Source organism: Chrysemys picta, chromosome 7 (assembly GCF_011386835.1).
Source record: "Chrysemys picta bellii isolate R12L10 chromosome 7, ASM1138683v2, whole genome shotgun sequence".
Taxonomy (NCBI): Eukaryota; Metazoa; Chordata; order Testudines; family Emydidae; genus Chrysemys; species Chrysemys picta.
Genome location: NC_088797.1, coordinates 94,939,993 through 94,959,158, shown reverse-complemented (window position 1 = coordinate 94,959,158; position 19,166 = coordinate 94,939,993). Strand labels below are relative to the sequence as shown.

The 19,166-nt window shown below is 43.1% G+C and overlaps 1 protein-coding gene across 2 annotated transcripts; it reads right to left on the bottom strand.

Moving 5' to 3' along the window:
* Positions 1–230: 230 nt before the first annotated feature.
* Positions 231–15,117, bottom strand: LOC101938909 (interferon-induced protein with tetratricopeptide repeats 5). 2 transcript variants are annotated; one of them, XM_065552051.1, is made up of 3 exons: positions 14,932–15,117; positions 14,031–14,220; positions 231–2,590 (listed from the first exon to the last, which is right to left on the bottom strand). In XM_065552051.1, exon 3 carries the CDS (start codon positions 2,407–2,409, stop codon positions 1,150–1,152), a length of 1,260 nt encoding a protein of 419 aa, XP_065408123.1. In that variant the 5' UTR covers positions 2,410–2,590; positions 14,031–14,220; positions 14,932–15,117; the 3' UTR covers positions 231–1,149. The 2 variants fall into 2 exon arrangements, with proteins under 2 accessions (XP_065408123.1, XP_005292572.2); XM_005292515.5 differs by lacking the exon at positions 14,031–14,220 and having other exon boundaries at positions 14,932–15,107.
* Between the last annotated feature and the right edge of the window lie 4,049 nt (positions 15,118–19,166).

Sequence of the window (19,166 nt, the reverse complement as noted above, 5' to 3'; positions counted from 1 at the left end):
ATATTGTGGGGTGTACTTGAACTAGAAAGATGCTCTTGAAGCACAGTTCAATGGTTCAGTGCAAAACTACTAAAACTCGCTTTGCAGACAGTCCAGGAAATCAAGTGGGGCTTTTCCTCTGTCTCCTTAACATCTGATCAGAATTTTATTCCTATGCTTTAAATGGCCATTTTAGTAGCTTTTACGTACAGATGTGGGGGTTGGTCTGCAGACAGATTCCCAAAGCAAAATTTAATTGACTCAGTGCAGTTTAATAATTTACAAAAATACAGCAACGTGCAAATGGTACATGGTTTATAAGATTCTCATTGGAAAAAAGATACAAGCAGGGCTCTTTTTTCTTCCTAGTTAAACAAGTACGGCAAACGCAGTCAATTATGCAAGCCTACAGACTCCCAAACTCACAAAAGTCCATGACCCATACTGAATTCTGAATATAGCTCCAAAGTGTGCATCCTAGTAACAATATAAATCCACCCTGTCCAAAATGATAAAACTCATCAGTAGTATCCAATCCATATCATTATTTCTTGCCCTCATAGGAGGATGCACTCAATTATCTGATGTCTTGAAATAGTATGAACTAACAGACTCTTGATAAATTTTAACCCTCATCTTTTCCCAGTGTACTGCATGTTCTGATGATTCACGTTGAAGCTATGTATCTAAGAGCAGAAATTAACACAAACACAGATATTTACAGAGATCTTAAATTGAGCCAAAAGATAGATTAACTATTATACGTTCTCCACAGTCAGACTCTTGGCATTATGCAAGTTAGAAAACATCATTTGCCAGGTTTTACATGATCACCAGCAGGTGGTGCTACCAACTTCCACATCTGTTACACTTTTTCACTTCAAGCACTGCAGAAAGTGTTCTTTGTTATCAACATAAACATAGTTATTTCGCAGGAGAGAGAGGCCACAAGAGCTCATTAATTGCTAGGATTACAAATTCTGCACTACATGCCAATAAGTAATGTTCAAACTATAGGCCTAATTCCAATGCAAGTTTTGCCTAAATGGGGAATTCAGGCTATCATACAAATAATGGAGGAAGTTGACAAACTTTTCATCATATACAGTTTTGAAAAAAAAAAAAATTGGGTGATTACAGAAATGGATTATCTGCCAGCTGTTAGAAGCTTTAGATTTCTATGGAAAGCCGTATCTCACAGAGAGCACTTAAGTATTCTTCATTATCAGGCTCCAATGCCAGGGCTTTCTCATAACACTCAATTGCTTGAGGCTTCTCCCCATTCAGTTGGTGAATAAGTCCAAGGATACCCAAATTTTTAGCATCTGCAGAGCCTCTCTGAATTCTCCTTTCTATTAATTTCTTCAGAGCCTCTTTACACATGTTTCTTTCATGTGAGTTTTTCTCAATTTTCAGCCCTTTTGTGTAATGATTAATAGCCTCAGCTTCAGACTTTTTGTGATATTCCTGAAATCGTCCATAGCGGTAGTGGAGTTGTTGCTTTTCATCACAGGTGAGTTTCTCCATCTTAAATACTTTTTGAAAGGTGTCTTCTGCTTCTTGATATTGATTTCCTTCTGCATACATGCTTGCTAGGTCAATATAGGCATACATAAACTTTGATTTTTGCTCCACCACCATTTTAAAATGAAAAATGCTCAGCCGAATCAGTTCCTCCATCTGCTCTCTAGGTGGATATTTTGTAGCTTTTTTCATTTTGTATAATTGTGTTCTGTAGCAAAGACCTATCTGATGATGCAGGAAGCCAGAGGTTGGTGTAAATTCCAGTGCCTTTTTCAAAAACCCCAGTGATTTCTCCACTAGTCCTTTTTTTCTGTAAAACTTGGCAGCATATCGCAATAAATAGGGAAGATCTGGGGTTTTTTGCAATGCTTCTTTGATGTACTTTTCTCCTTCTTCGACTTGTTCTGTGTCCTGAAGTTTCAGTGCAAGGAGTGCCATAACAAAAGTGTCGTTTGGATTCAGTCTTACTGCACGCCTTAAAGGTTCCAGTGATGAGTCCTCACCGGAAGAACCTTTTGTAAGAAAATCTTCCAGGCGATATATGGCAATTGCATAGCCAGAATTAAATTCTGGATTGTTGGGTTCCTCTTCCAGAGCCTTTTCAAAGCATTTCTTTGCTCTTTCGTAATACTTTATTCCAAACTTTAATAGTGCCCACCCTTGTTCACAGTAGATCTCAGGCAGTTGAATCTTATAGCGAGATGCACTTGAGAGCTTTTTGCAGCTGCTTTCTACCTTGCCTATGTAGGATTGAGCTTCTTGAAGTTTGTTCATATGGTAATAGACCCAAGCATAGTTCCCCCAGGTAACAAGACTTTTTCTGTCAACCTCATCTGCATGATTTGTTTGAACTTCTCCTTCAGCTTTTTGTAGACTTTCCAGAGCTTCCTCACTGTTGCCTTTCATGTGTTTCACATAGGCTAGCAGATTATAATTACTGATTTTGGATTTTGTGATTAGAAACTCAATCTGATCACAAATTGTTTCCTCTAAGTTATCAAGATCAACATCATCCTTCAGCAAAGTCCATGTAAAATGGCATTCAAGTTGCAGCAAGACAGTTTTTAGCGAATTCTTGGAAATATTGCTAGAGGGGAAAAAAGAAGCATGTTTAAGCCTTTGTGAAGAAGAAGAGATTCAAATTAAAACTTTATTTACCCCAGAGGACAATTATCTATCTTCTATTTTGCTTTTCTGTACCTCTATTTTTAATTTACAATATTGCCAATCTTAACTAGTGAGATAGCAATAATGTCACCTCTACAGATGCTTCAGAGAGAGGGTGCATCACAAGTGGCACTAACCAGAGAACAATACTTTGAGAAACCAAAGATATGGAGCTCATAGGTCTGAAGATTTGAACACCATTGGTTATTCATATTGTCTCTGTTACTCTGATCCCATGTAAACTACAGTAACTCCTCAATTTTCTTATCCATGTTGGATCATTTTTATTCTGTACAATTAAATTATCTTGTATTATGTTACCCTAGTAGAGTGTTCTGTGTAGTTAAAGGACAGAAAGGTGGCATGAGGCCTAAATTGGTTTGCACTTCATTCGGGCTATGTTATACCAGATCTGCACACTTCCACTTATTTGTTTGTCTGGGGATAGGATGTTGTTCAGGCCTGGTCTACACCTAAAACTAAGGTCAGCTTACCTACATCGCTTACGGTGAATTTTTCAACCCCCGAGAGACATAAGTTGATAATGCTAGGTCACCATCAGAAGCAGGAAACCTGCTAAACAACTGGACTATCGTATTAAGATGCTAAAGGAGCACTCAAGGAAGGTAAGGCCATTGCAGAGATACTAAATTAATTCTTTACATCTGTCTTCACCAATGCAGAGGATGTGAGGGAGATTCCCAAACCTGAGCCATTCTTTTTAGGTGACAACTGAGGAATTGTCCCAGACTGATGTGTCTTTAGAGGAGGTTTTAGAACAAATTAAATTACACAATAATAAATCACCAGGACCAGATGATATTCACCCCAAGAGTTCTGAAGTAACTCAAATGTGAAATTGCAGAACTACTAACTGTGGTTTGTAACCTATCATTTAAATCAGCTTCTGTACCAGATGACTGGAGGATAGCTAATGTGATGCTAATTTTTTTAAAAAGCTCCAGAGGTGATCTCGGCAATTACAGGCCAGTAAGCCTAACCTCCGTATCAGGCAAATTGGTTGAAACTATAGTAAAGAACAGAATTATCAGACATATAGCTAAACATGATTTATTGGGGGAAAGTCAACGTGGCTTTTGTAAATGGAACTCATGCCACACCAATCTATTAGAATTCATTGAGGGGGTCAATAAACATGTGATCAAGGGTGATCCAGTGGATATAGTGTACTTAGATTTTCAGAAAGTCTTTGACAAGGTCCATCACCAAAGGCTCTTAAGCAAAGTAAGCTGTAATGGAATAAGAGGGAAGGTCCTCTCATGGATCAGTAACTGGTTAAAAGATAGGAAACAGAAGGTAGAAATAAATGGGCAATTTTTCAGAATGGAGATAGGTAAATAGTGATGCCCCCAGCGGTCTATACAGGGACCAGTGTTGTTCAACATATTCATAAATGATCTGGAAAAAGGGGTAAACCATAGGCGCCAACTCTGCTCATGCTGGTGGGTGCTCAACCCCTCTCTGCCCCCAGCCCTGCCCTGACTTCACCCCTGCCCTGCCCCCTCCCATCCCTGCCTGCCCCCATTCCAAGCCCTTCCCCAAAGTCCCTGCCCCAACTCCGCCCCCTCCCTGCCCCTATTCTGATTCCTTCCCCAAATCCCCACCCCGGCCCCACCTTTTCCCTGCCTCCTTCCCTGAGTGCGTTATGTTCCCACTCCTCCCCCCTCCCTCCTGGAGCAGCTGTTCGGCAGCGACAAGCGCTGGGAGGTAGGTGGAGGAACAGGGACCAGGCGCGCTCAGGGAAGGAGGAGGAGGTGGGGCAGGGGGGTGGCGTGGAGGGGAGCTTGGCTGCCAGTGGGTGCAGAGCACTCACTAATTTTTCCCCGTGGGTGCTCCAGTCTATGGGGTAAACAGTGAGGTGGCAAATTTTGCAGATGATACAAAACTACTGAAGATAGTTAAGTCCAAAGCAGACTGCAAAAAGCTACAAAGGGACCTCAGAAAACTGGGTGACTGGGCAACAAAAAGGCAGACGAAATTCAGTGTTGATAAATGCAAAGTAATGCATATTGGAAAACATAATCCCAACTATACATATAAAATGATGGGGTCTAAATTAAGTGTTACCACTCAAGAAAGAGATCTTGGAGTCATTGTGGATAATTCTCTGAAAACATCCACTCAATGTTACCCATGGGGGAAATCTGCATCACTGCACATGCGCAGGATTTCTTTGTTTCCCCGCAGAAAAATGACTTTCTGACAGGGAAGCAAAGAGAAACCACAAGAGCGATCATGCTACCCTCCCCAACAGTATGTTTTGGGTGCCCAGGGCAGCCAGCAGAGAGGTAAATCACTGTGGCGCGGGATTGGGGAAGACACAGCTGGTGGCTCCTACCCTGCGTCAGGCTCAGCTGCACGTTCCGTCTGGACTGGGGAGGACGGGACTTCCTCCTCCCATGCATGGCATCCAGGGCTGGGTCAGACCCACCCCCAGATTTCTCCCCCAGCTGTAGGAAGCTCTGCAAACTCTCCCACTTACCCCATGCTTCCTGCACCCATTGCTCCTCAGCTGCAGCAGGATGGATCACTGTACAGGGAGCTGCTCCCCCATCCGGACCCTTCTGCTGAGCCTCACCCCCCCATCACACACCCAGAACCCCGCCCCCGATAGGCTCCACTCCCTCTGCACCTGGACCACCCTGATGAGCCACCCGCACCGAGATCCCCACCCTACTGAGCCCCAATCAGCTGCACCTGGATCCCAACCGCACTGAGCCCCACTCTCTCAGCATCTGGACCCTCCCCACTGAGCCCCCCACACCAACCCCCCTGCTGAGCTCTATCCCCACCCACACTCAGACCCCTCCACTGAGCCCCAACTACCTTCACCTGGACCCCCCTGCACAGTACCATTACGGTTGCACCCAGAACCTCCCAACAAGCCCCTGTGCATCCAGGTCCCCCCCCACACCCAGAAACCCGACTGAACTGCCTGCACCCAGATTACCACACACCGAACCCTCTCAACCCACACCTGGATTCCGCCCATGCTAACCCCCTCCACACTTGGATCCTACCTTGCTGAGCCTGCCTACCAACACCTGGTGCACCTGGCATGGAGGGACAGGGCTCTGGGGTGTTTCTGGGGCAGGCCCGGTCCTTGTGCTGTGTCAGGGTTGGGTGCAGCCTCACCAGTGAGTCTGTGTCCCAGGAGGGGTGAGCTGCACAGTAATCACCCACCTCTGTGCAACCAGTGGCCTGTGTTCCCCAATGCTATGCTGGAGCCTCCACATTTATTTGACAAAATTTGCAGAATTTTGCAGAATTTTAAAATATTGTGTGCAGAATTTTTAATTTTTTGGCACAGAATGCCCTCAGGAGTATCAATGTGCAGTGGCAGTCACAAAAGCTAACTGAATGTTGGGAATCATTAGGAAAAGGATAGATAAGACAGAAAATATCATATTGCCTCTATATAAATTGATGGTACACCCACATCTTGAATACTTTTTGTGTAGATCAGCTCACCCCATCTCAAAAAAGATAGATTGGAAAAGGTACAGCAAAGGGCAACAAAAATTATTAGGGATTTCGAACAGCTTCCATATTAGGAGAGATTAAAAAGGCTGGGACTTTTCAGCTTGGAAAAGAGACGACTAAAGGGGATTTGATAGAGGTCTATAAAATCATGACAGGTGTGGAGAAAGTAAATAAGGAAGTGTTATTTACTCCTTCTCATAACACAAGAACTAGGGGTCACCAAATGAAATTAATAAGCAGCAAGTTTAAAACAAACAAAGAAGTATTTCTTCGCACAACACAGTCAACCTGTGGAATTCCTTGCCAGAGGATGTTGTGAAGACCATGACTATAACAGGGTTCAAAAAGGAACTCCTATTCATGGAGGATAGGTCTGTCCATTATTATCCAGGATGGACAGGGATGGTGTCCCTAGCCTCTGTTTGCCAGAAGCCGGGAATGGGTGACAGGGGATGGATCACTTCATGATTACCTGGTCTGTTCATTGCCAAGCCATACTGGGTTGGATGGATCTTTGGTCTGACCCAGTATGGCTGTTCTTATGTTCTTAACAGAAGAACGCTTCCGTCAACCTAGCTACTGCCTCTTGGAAAGGTAGAGTTACTACAGTCAGGGGCGCTGAAACAATTTTTATAATGGGGGTGCTGAGAGCCATTGAACCAAACTGTAAACCCTGTGTATAATGGAAACCACTTCAAGCCAGGGGGTGTGGCAGCACCCACAGTTCCAGCACCTATAACTACAGTGATGAAAGAACCCCTTCCATCTCTGTAGTAAGTATCTACACTATAGTGCTGCAGTTGCAGTTGTGCTACTACAGTAATTCTAACGTAAACATACCCTCAGACAAATGAGTCCAAAATGGCCAACCGTCTGATCTGGCAGCACTAGAAGCCTCTGCATTTAGAAGCTTCTTCAGAGGGTAGACAGCTCCATTTTTCTAGTAGCTCCGTGCACACTAACATATGGAAGGGGAAACACAGCTGCTGAAGAGCTGGAGTAATTGAGCTGCCTGCACTCAGTCATGCAGGCCTCATTGCTCTCTCAAGCAACAGTGACTTTGCTTGAGGCATCTAGTTTCCACTCCATGACACACTGCTCAGATCTTCCTTTGCCTGAGGGATCATCCAAGGTAGGAGAATATTGGGAGTGGATGGGGTAGAGTAATGAGTTATGAAAGAACTGGAAACTGGGACCAAGATTTTTAAAAATAGGTGCCTAAATTTAGGCTTCTAAATCCATTTATAGACACTGAAATAAATGGCCTGATTGTCAAAAGTGTTAACACCCAGCAACCCACAATGGATAAATGTGAAAAAGAGGATATACATTTCTATGAATACTCTCTTTCCCATTCCTTATCTTTATTTTATTTTTTATAAGTAGTAGATGTCGGGAGACATCTGAAAAAGAACAAATTGGTGTACTCTCAACAAAGTGGTACTAATATGAAACAGAAGTCAATACTCCTGCCTGATCATTTATCCTGGCACACAGGCTGCCTTGCTTCTTCTCCCCACTATTTTCTTTCTGACATTGCACCCATCTGTCCCTGAATCCCTTCTCTGAGGTCTCCTCTCACTTAGCTCTGATAATCTGCCCCTAACTCCACCCAGGAGCGGCACCAGGGTTTTTGCCGCCCTAGACAGCAGCACTCCTCCTCAGTAATCGGTGGCAGATCCTCCTCTGAAGCTGTGTTCTCGGCGGCGGGGGTCCTTCCACTCCGGGTCTTTGGGGCACTTCGGTGGCAGGTCCCGGAGCGAGTGAAGGACCCGCCACCGAATTTCCGCCGAAGACCCAGAGCGGAAGAAGCCCCTCTGGGCAGCCCTGGTTCTCAGCGGCATTTCCGTGACCGCTTTTCTTCCCGCCCAGAGGAATTGCTGCTGAAATTCCGATGAGGGCGGCAAAATGCCGCCCCCCCACATCCTGCCACCCTGGGTGACCGCCTAGGGTCGCCTAGTGGAAGCGCCGGCCCTGACTCCAACCTGCCCTAGCTAGGAGCAGAAAAAGAAACCAAGGAGTCTAGACTCTAAGGCCTTGTCTTAACTAGGGTTTAAAGGTGTGTGGTGTGTAAATGTGTCAGCTAACATATTATAATTAACATATTCTAGAACTTTAGTGTACACACGCCACTGTAGACTTTACCAAGTATAAACCAATCAACTTGAAGCCTAGGCTACCCTTTAGCTTCAACTTGACCAGCTTAGCATGTACTAAAGTCCATAGTGTCTTGTCCATAGGAGCACTTTAGAACGTGTTAAAACTTGTTGGCTGACAACACACGTTTAAATCTTAGTCAAGACAAACTCTACACAATGGTGCATCTCAACAAACAAATATTTGTATAGCTTAAACAAAATAGAGCCCTAAATCAAATACTTATTTGTTACTTAGCAGAACCCTGGTGGAACATAGAAGATCTAGCAGCTTGTGTGCCAATGTATGTGCTGCCACCCAACTGCAAAATCATGCATGCTGGAGAGAGAGCAAGGGGTACAACTGGAGGATTGGGGAAGGAAAGATGAGTTGGAGTTGTGGAGACCTATTAGCAAATTGTGGGGAGGTCAGGAGAAGAGGAGCCAGAAATGAACTATTAGAGCTTTGGGGGGCGTGGAGTGGAATTCAGTTTGGATCACTGGGGTCTTGGGAGAAAATGTTCCTGAATATTTTATCTAGTCTCAATGTTTTACACTTAGATCCTACAATGAGGTCTGAAGGAGAGAGTGATAGTAATTCTATTAATGCATATCCCTACCATCAAAGACTTCCTCATTTCTATTGGGTAATATCACTGTACAGTTTAAGTTTTTAATTGATATCAGCATAAATGTTTCATCTGTGGGTAAAATACAAATTTTGAGTGGAGAGGAGACTCTAAATGTTGAAATAATCCTGCACCTGTTGGGGAGCTGTGGTGTCAATTAAATGAATCCAATAGGGGAATGGACATTTCATACACAATTGTTCTCATTTGGGCCTTGATTCAGTAAGACACTCTAAGCAAATGCTTAAGTAGAAGAATGTAAATAGTCCCACTGAAGTCAATGGGACTACTCATGTACTTAGTTCAGAATGTGATTAAGGGCTTTGTTAGACCATGCCTGAATCCAGAACAACAAAAACTTTCATGTGTATAATAGCAGTAGAGAAATAAATAATGTGAACAGGTGGAGTTGTAGTGCAGGTGTGACGTTATCTGATTAAAATACGACCATATAGAGCAATCACTGTTATATATTTGCAGCAAATAGTGTACAAAGGTTGTCAAGTGAGGTGGCTATGAAAAGGTTATGACTTGCTGGTTATGATTATGCTATCTTTATGCATGTATCATTTTGTATTTGAAGTTATAAGTGTGATGTTGCACTCTATATGTTTTTATGAAAGTATGCTGATGAGTGTGAATATAATGTAACTAAAATATGCTTCATGCAAAAGGTCTCTTGTAAGGTATCATTACAAAGCTTATACTCTACTGAGTGTGGTCATCCTATTTATATAAATGTATCACTCTTGTATCTGAAACTAGAAATATGAAATATAACTCTGAGGGCCTGTTGTAATTATGCAAAGTGTGGGCCATTAATGGTGGTTTGGAATCTTGATGGTTCCCATCAACCAGGACATTTGACTGTGGATGGCTCTGTTGGCAGGCAGAAATGAAGGCTTGGGATTTTACAGTGACATGTGATCATGTCACCTGAACTGGGATCCATCTTTAACCTGGTGTTTTTCCATTGAGAAGGAGGGGTGGGAACCCAGAGGGACAAAGGATTCCCGCCTTATGCAAAAGATATTTAAGTGGGTGGAAAAGAACAAATGGGGGGCCATCATGAGAAATCCCATAGCTACCACCTGAGCTGGAACAAGGGCTGTACCAGGGGAAAGGATTGTGCCCAGACTAGGAATGCATCCAGTCTGTGAAAGAAACTTATTGAAACATCTCTGAGGGTGAGATTTTATCTGTATTCAGTTTTATTATTGTACTAGGCTTAGACTTGTGTGTTCTATTTTATTTTGCTTGGTAATTCACTTTGTTCTGTCTGCTACTACTTGGAACCACTTAAATCCTATTTTCTGTATTTAATAAAATCACTTTTTACTTATTAATTAACCCAGAGAATGTATTAATACCGGGGGGGGGGGGGGGCAAAGAGCTGTGCATATCTCTCTATCAGTGTTCTAGAGGCTGAACAATTTGAGTAAAATGGATTTATTTGGGGTTTAGACCCCATTGGGAGTTGAGCATCTGAGTGTTAAAGACAGGAACACTTACCTGAAATCTGCTTTCAGTTTAAGCCTAAAGCTGTTAGGGGATGTGGTTCAGACCCTGGGTCTGTGCTGGAGCAGACTGGAATGTCTGGCTCAACATGACAGGGTGTTGGAGTCCCAAGCTGGCAGGGAAAGCAGGGGCAGAAGTAGTCTTGGCACATCAGTTGGCAGTTCCCAAGGGGGGTTCTGTGATGCAACCCATCACAATAAGTATTGGCTCTATACTTGGATTTCAAATGTTTGCTCCTGGGGTAACGCCCAGAAGGTAACGCCCAGCATATCTTGGAGAAACACTTGGTTAACAATGGACCATGGGAGATGCCCATCTACACTGAGTGTACTGTCATGTAAATGTGCTGTCTGGAGTGTAGGTAATGGCTTCATGCAATGACTGAGGAAAATTGGGCATGAACATGTGACTTGCCCATGTGACTCCAAACTTCCATCTTGTTGCTGTGATTTTCAACAGTAAGAACAATGGCATGCCCTCCACATGGCAAAAGCTATAAAAGGCCCTGGAAACACCTCCATTTTGTCTTCAATCCTGCTCCTTACTTCTGGAGGAACCTTGCTACAAACTGAAGCTCTGAACAATGGACTGAATGACCCATCCAAGCTGTGGATGTACTCCAGAGACTTGACTTAGGCCAGCAGTTTATTCACTACAAAAAGAAGGATTCTGCGTGGACTCCTCCTGAAGGTCAAAACAACAGACTGGACTTCTACATAGATTGCTTCCGTTGATGTGCATGGCCTGAAATTGTGGAAAAGCAGCATCACTTGCCCCATAACCTCAGCCATGCTGAACACGACGCCATCAATAGCCTCAGGAATAACTCTGACATCATAATCAAAAAGGCCGACAAAGGAGGTGCTATCGTCATCATGAATAAGTTGGAATATGAACAAGAGGCTGCTAGGCAGCTCTCTAACTCCACATTCTACAGGCCATTATCCTCTGATCCCACTGAGGATTACCAAAAGAAACTACACCATCTGCTCAAGAAACTCCCTGAAAAAGCACAGGAACAGATCTGTACAGACACATGCCTAGAACCCCGACCAGGGGTATTCTATTTGCTACCCAAGATCCATAAACCTGGAAATCCTGGATGCCCCATCATCTCAGGCATTGGCACCCTAACAGCAGGATCATCTGGCTATGTGGACTCTCTTCTCAGGCCCTATGCTACCAGGACTCCCAGCTATCTTCGAGACCCCACCGACTTCCTGAGGAAACTACAATGCATTGGTGTTCTTCCTGAAAACACCATCCTGGCCACCATGGATGTAGAAGCCCTTTACATCAATATTCCACATGAGGATGGACTACAAGCATTCAGGAACAGTATCCCTGAAAAGGCCACAGCAAGCCTGGTGGCTGAGCTTTGTGACTTTGTCCTCACCCACAACCACTTCAGATTTGGGGACAACTTATACCTTCAAGTCAGTGGCACTGCTATGGGTACCCGCATGGCCCCACAGTATGCCAACATTTTTATGTCTGACTTAGAACAACGCTTCCTCAGCTCTCGTCCCCTAGTGCCTCTCCTCTACTTGCGCTACACTGATGACATCTTCATCATCTGGACCCATGGAAAAGAAGCCCTTGAGGAATTCCACCATGATTTCAACATTTTCCATCCCACCATCAACCTCAGCCTAGAGCAATCCACACAAGTGGTTCATTTCCTGGACACTACTGTGCTAATAAGCGATGGTCACATAAACACCACCCCATACCGGAAACCTACTGACCAATATACTTACCTACATGCCTCCAGCTTCCATCTCAGACACACTACATGATCCATTGTCTACAGCCAAGCTCTAAGATACAACAACATTTGCTCCAATCCCTCAGACAGAGACAAACATCTACAAGATCTCTATCAGCATTCTTAAAACTACAATACCCACCTGCTGAAATGAAAAAACAGATTGACAGAGCCAGAAGAGTACCCAGAAGTCACTTACCTACAGGACAGGCCCAACAAAGAAAATAACAAAACACCACTAGCTGTCACCTTCGGCCCCCAACTAAAACCTCTCCAGCGTATCATCAAAGGTCTACAACCTATCCTGAAAGATGATCCCTCACTCTCACAGATCTTGGGAGACAGACCAGTCCTTGCTTACAGACAGCCCCCCAACCTGAAGCAAATACTCACCAGCAACCACACAACAAAAACACTAACCCAGAAACCTATCCTTGCAACAAAGCCCGATGCCAACTCTGTCCACATATTTATTCAAATGACACCATCATAGGACCTAATCACATTAGCCATGCTATCAGGGGCTCATTCACCTGCACATCTACCAATGTGATATATACCATCATGTGCCAGCAATGCCCCTCTGCCATGTACATTGGCCAAACTGGACAGTCTCTATGCAAAAGAATAAATGGACACAAATCTGACATCAGTAATCATAACATTCAAAAACCAGTAGGAGAACACTTCAACCTCTCTGGTCACTCAGTAACAGACTTAAAGGTGGCAATTTTGCAATAGAAAAGCTTCAAAAACAGACTCCAATGAGAAACTTCTGAGCTTGAATTAATATGCAAACTAGATACCATTAACTTGGGTTTGAATAGAGACTGGGACTGGCTGGGTCATTACACATATTGAATCTATTTCCCCATGTTAAGTATCCTCAAACCTTCTTGTCAGCTGTCTAAAATGGGCCATCTTGCTTATCACTACAAAAGTTTTTTTTCTCCTGCTGATAATAACTCATCTTAATTAATTAGCCTTTTACAGTTGGTATGGCTACTTTCACTTTTTCATGTTCTCTGTATGTATATATATCTTCTTACTATATGGTCCATTCTATGCATCTGATGAAGTGGGCTGTAGCTCATGAAAGTTTATGCTCAAATAAATTTGTTAGTCTCTAAAGTGCCACAAGTACTCCTGTTCTTTTTGCCATTACCATATGTAATTGATTCCTTTAACCAATTTTAACTCTCACCTTTCTTTCTTTCTTTTTATAAATAAACCTTTAGATTTTAGATACTAAAGGATTGGCATCAGCGTGATTTTGGGGTAAGATCTAAGTTATATATTGACCTGGGTATGTAGCTGGTCCTTTGGGATCAGAAGAACCTGTTATTTGATGAAACTGGTTGTAAAGAACCACTCATCTGAATCCAGTGGTTTTGGTGGTGATATAAGAACTGGAAAGCTTGAGGAAACTGCTTTTATGTTTTCTTGTTAGCCCGTGTGGTGAAACAGGAGTTTACTTTTGTGGCTGGTTTGGTATATCTTATAAAAGAATAACCACCAGTTTTGGGTTGTGTTTCCCCTATTTCTCAGCAGTTCGTCCTGAATTTGGCATCCTCAGTTGTGACCCACTAAGGCACGGTTACAGCAGGTTAAACATCTTTTAGCTTAGTTCAGCACAGAAGCATTAAATGCTGTTACTTTCAGAATCATAATAAGTCTGGAGTTTTCTCCTTTAAAATATTAGTGAAAAAAGTTCTGAGACTCCCTAACCCACCCCCCTGCCCCAGATATCCAGAAGTTGGTCTCCTTTTCTGTGGTATCAGTTTGTAGCACAAAAATTGTACTCACATTTTCTGGTTCCACCCGCAATAGTAGTAATTAGAAGGTTAGTTTCCTGATTTGAGAGCACAAATCATCTACTTAGCAATCCACTTGACCTTACAGTACTCGTGGCAACAGTGAACTATGGACACAAGCTTTGTTGGTGTAAATTCCACCCATGAAAATGGAGAGGGGGTTGAGGCTTGAACATCTGGAACTAACAGAATTAAATTTCTAACAATACCATCACTTTAATCTAGTCCTCATTTTAATTCACACATAAAACAATTACTTACATTTGGTACCGTACCTGCTTAACTACTTAAACTCAAGTAAATTATAGTTTAGAATTTTCATATGAAAGAAAAACACAAATCCTCAGCACAGGGGGATGGACTAGTTCAGTGGCTCTCAACCTTTCCAGTCTACTGTACCCTTTTCAGGAGTCTGATTTGTCTTGCGTACCCCAAGTTTAGCCTCACTTAAAAACTACTTGCTTACAAAATCAGACATAAAAATACGAAAGTGTCACAGCACACTTACTGAAAAATTGCTTACTTCTCTTTTTAATTGATATATATAAAATTATAATACATGTATATAATTATATACAGAGAATTATAAAAGAAATAAATATTGTACTTATCTTTAAGTGTATAGTGTATAGAGCCATATAAATAATTCATTGTCTGTATGAAATTTTAGTTTGTACTGACTTCACTAGTGCTTTTTATGTAGCCTGTTGTAAAACTAGGCAAATACCTAGATGAGTTGATGTGCCCCTGGAAGACCTCTGTGTACCCCCAGGGGTACGCGTACGCCTAGTTGAGAACCACTGGACTAGATGGCTGGCCAACCTCTTAAGGTCCTTTCCAGCTCTACATTTCTATGAAATAGGCACAGTTCAGAGTTGCTATTGTTTACTCACCTCATGGCTTTGCTTTGCTGATCAGCTGTTGTAATGCAGCTTGGCTTCTTTTCTTACTAACCTGGGATGTTGACGCTGGCTGCTATTCCTCTACTCCATTTTATAGGCATCCCAGCATCATGTGACATGGGCTTTTCCTCAGCAGTTTAGTGAAGTAAATGGAAACTAGAAAGTGAAAGCTATGCACAGCTCTCCGAACGCACAATAGAAAAGCTGAACTAGCTGCTGTCAGGGAAATTGAAACTTAAGGGACGTGGATTTCTTTCTTCTGTTCACATTTGGCTTTATGCCATTGATTTAACTGTTCTACAGAGACTAAGGCAATAATAGCCCAGACTGTTCAGGTAGACCTTCCTAATATAAAAGAATTTAAGGCTTTTCTTTGTTTAAAATATAAAGATTTGTGGAAATAGATAGAGGAAAGATTTGTGGCTAGTGGATTGAACATAGGGCTACCATACGTCCAGGTTTCCCTGGACATGTCCGGCTTTTCGCTCTTTAAATAGCCGTCCGGGGCGGGGGATTTATAAAAATCTAAAAATGCCTGGGATTCCCCCCCGGTCGGCTATTTATCGACCGAAAAGCGGCTGACAGGGTGGCCGAGCGCCGCTTGCATTGGGGCCTCGGCAGTCAAAGCCCCTTCCCGGCTCCCCCCATCCCCTAAAGCCTTAGCACGCTTTTTTCAAACCCCTCTGCCAGCTCAGGAGAGGCACCAGAGCTAAGCACTGCGAAGCTGGCCCAGCCCCTGCAGCCCCCACTCCCTGGCCTATGCACACACTATAGCAAAGGGATCAGCTGAGACCAGCTGGGGTGTGTGTGGGGGGGGCGACACCACCAAGGGTCCGTCTCTCCAAAGCCCCAGCCTCAAATTGCAACCTCCTGGCAGGTTAGCACTGTAAGGGGAAAACCCCCAAAGCGGGGCAGGCAGCCTCTGAGGCGGGGGGACAAAGTGGGAGCTTACCCCCCATGTGAAAAAAAGACTCCATATTGTCTGAAGCCACCAGATTTCTGCCTTTTTTTAATTAAAAGCTCCAAAGGAGAAGCAGATTGCTTGCGCCAGGCTCTCCTTCCCTGTGCGGAACGCGGCTGGAGTCCAGGCGCAGCAGACCCAGGAGTGGGCTGGGGTCTGGGGATGACCAGCCACTGACTTGATCCTTTGGGCTCTGCCCCTGTTCTCAGCTCAGCGCCCGGATCCACTCCAAGCCCCCAAGCGCCCTGGCTTGCAAAGGCAGCAGTACACCCCTCCCCCCAATGCAATCCCAATGCTGCCTCCCCAAGGGACCTGAGCCCCCAGGATCCCAATGAAAAGGCGGGCCGGGGGGGGGTGGGTGGGCTGGTTTGCTTTCTGAAAGGCTCATTCTATAAATCTATAATATGTAACTAAACTATTGTTTTATGTAAAGTAAAAAAGGTTTTTAAAATGTTTAAGAAGCTTCATTTAAAATTAAATTAAAATGCAGAGCCCCCCGGACCGGTGGCCAGGACCCGGGCAGTGTGAGTGCCACTCCAAATCAGCTCGTGTGCCGCCTTTGGCATGCATGCCATAGGTGGCCTACCCCTGCTATAGAGGCAGAGGGTTGAAAGAAAAAAGTGGCAATTAGCCAATATCTAATTTGCAAAGCTGATGCTGTTCATTGCTTGCTGTGAAGGTGCATATTTTGCTTTTTATTTACCTGGGTTACTTAAGGGTATTGTCTGTTAGTACTCGCCATATAAATATAAAGTGTCCTGTGGTTTCCAGTTTGGGGATTTTGATATTTGAAGAACATTGGGTCTCTCCTGAGTTGTCATGCAAAGTAACCTTGCTAAAAGTGAGCATGCGATAGTCAGAAGACTGTGAAAAACTGGAAATCATTCAAAGGACCATTCTGTGGAATGGTACAAAGGACTAAGGGTGGAATTCACCCTGTGCTGGCCCTCTGCATAAAGTGGACCAAGGAAACAGACTAATATAGTACCAAATATAGGCTTAGTTACAAACCAGGCTCTGAATCCTGAGGAAAGAATGCCAGTTTAAGTTGGAACTGTATTATCAGAGGTTTCTGCAATGATTATCCATACAACTAAACATGACTTTTGTTTTTTATTTCCAAAGATTAATCTCAGTTTAAAAGAAATCCAGATAGTTTTTTACCTAAACATTTTACCACAGCAATCACGGAGAGTACTGTGGAAGCCCACTACAATTAGGCATTTGATAGATAGAGGGAAGAAGCAGTAGGATAAGAATGAAGGGGGGAGTAGAGGTCTGAATGGATCCAGGTATGATAAGAAAATTTAAAATACAGGCAACAGTAATAGCAGGGAGAATACTTAGAGAGATTCACCTGATACCACAGTCAACTGTGGATTTCGTCCTTGTGGTTTATGACGTTACCAAATATGTCAGTTATTTATTTCCTTGTATTATGTTGTTGCTTGGCATTTAGTCTACATTGTATTCACAAAGTCCCTTTTTATCAGCAGTGAAAAAGATTGGCTCCAAGTCATACCTATTTATCAGGTAAACTGTTGAGTGCTTTGTCTGGGATCTTTATCTAATGAGATCTCCATCATGCAGGTGTGATGTTTGGCACTTATTTAACTTCCTATTTATGGTACCAGAGTATGTGTGTCAAGCAGAATGATGAACTGTGTCCCCTCAAGCGTATTTGTACGGGGATGGGGGAATTAAGGAGTTTTCCATCTGAAATACAGCAAATTATGTCAACAACTACATTTAGGTAAATTTAGCCCCAGGTATGTGCCTAGATGCAACAGTGATGGGCACCGTAGATATGCATAAAACAGATCAAATGAAGGAAGGAGAAGGATTTTGAAAGTCCTCTGTGACGGGTTGGATCACAGAAACCCCCTTGGGAGCTGCCATCCAGTGTACCAAGACTACCCCTGTTCCTGTTTTCCCTGCCAGCTCAGGACTCCAGCACCCTGTCTTGCTGAGCCAGACACTCCCGTCTGCTCCAACACTGACCCAGGGTCTGAATCACTTGTCCCAAAGATGCAAGTTTACCTGAAAACAGCTCCCAGAAGTGTGCTTGTCTTTAGCACTCAGATGCCCAACTCCCAATGGGATCTAAACCCAGATAAATCCGTTTTACCCTGCATAAAGCTTATGCAGGGCAAACTCATAAATTGTTCAACCTCTATAACACTGATAGAGAGATATGCACAGTTGTTTGCTCCCCCAGGTATTAGTACATACTCTGAGTAAATTTCTAAATAAAAAGTGATTTTATTAAATATAGACAGTAGGATTTAAGTGGTTCCAAGTAGTAACAGACAGAACAAAGTAAGTCAGTAAAATAAAATAAAATGCGCAAATCTATGTCTAATCAAACTAAATACAGATAATCTCACCCTCAGAGATGCTTCAGTAAGTTTTTTCTCAGACTGGACACCTTCCAGGCCTGGGCACAATTCTTTCCCCTGGTACAGCTGTTGTGGCAGCTCAGGCGATAGCTAGGGGATTCTTCATGATGGCTCCTCTCTCTCCTTTGTTCTCTTCCACCCCTTTATATATCTTTTGCATAAGGCAGGAACCCTTTGTCCCTCTGGGTTTCCACCCCCCTCACTGGAAAAGCACAAGGTTAAAGATGGATTCCAGTTCAGGTGACATGATTACATGTCACTGCAAGACTTCATTACTCACTTGCCAGCACACACATATACAGGAAGACTCACAGGTAAACACAGCCATCTGTAGACAATGGGAGTCATCAAGATTCCAAACCATCATTAATGGCCCACACTTTACATAATTACAATAGGCCCTCAAAGTTATATTTTATATTTCTAGTTTTAGATACAAGAGTGGTACATTTATACAAATGGGATGATCACACTTAGTAGATTATAAGCTTTGTAATGATACCTTACAAGAGACCTTTTGCATGAAGCATATCCCAGTTACGTTATATTCACTTTTTATCATATTTTTTTAAAACTATCCCAGTTACATTATATTCACTTATTATCATGTTTTTATAAAACCATATAGACTGCACAACGTCACACCCTCCTATGGCAGGTCCATAACATTTGCTGCACGGTGATGTATTGACTTTTGAAACAGCTGCATCTGGAGCAACCTGGCAGTAAGATCAAGTTCTTACTGGGATTGAGAGAGAAGTGAGCACAAGAAGTCTGGAGAAAGTAGCACCAAAAGGCAGATTTTAAACACCAAAGCACTCAGCGACACATTTTTTTTTAAACAAAAAAGAAGAAAAAGAAGAAGA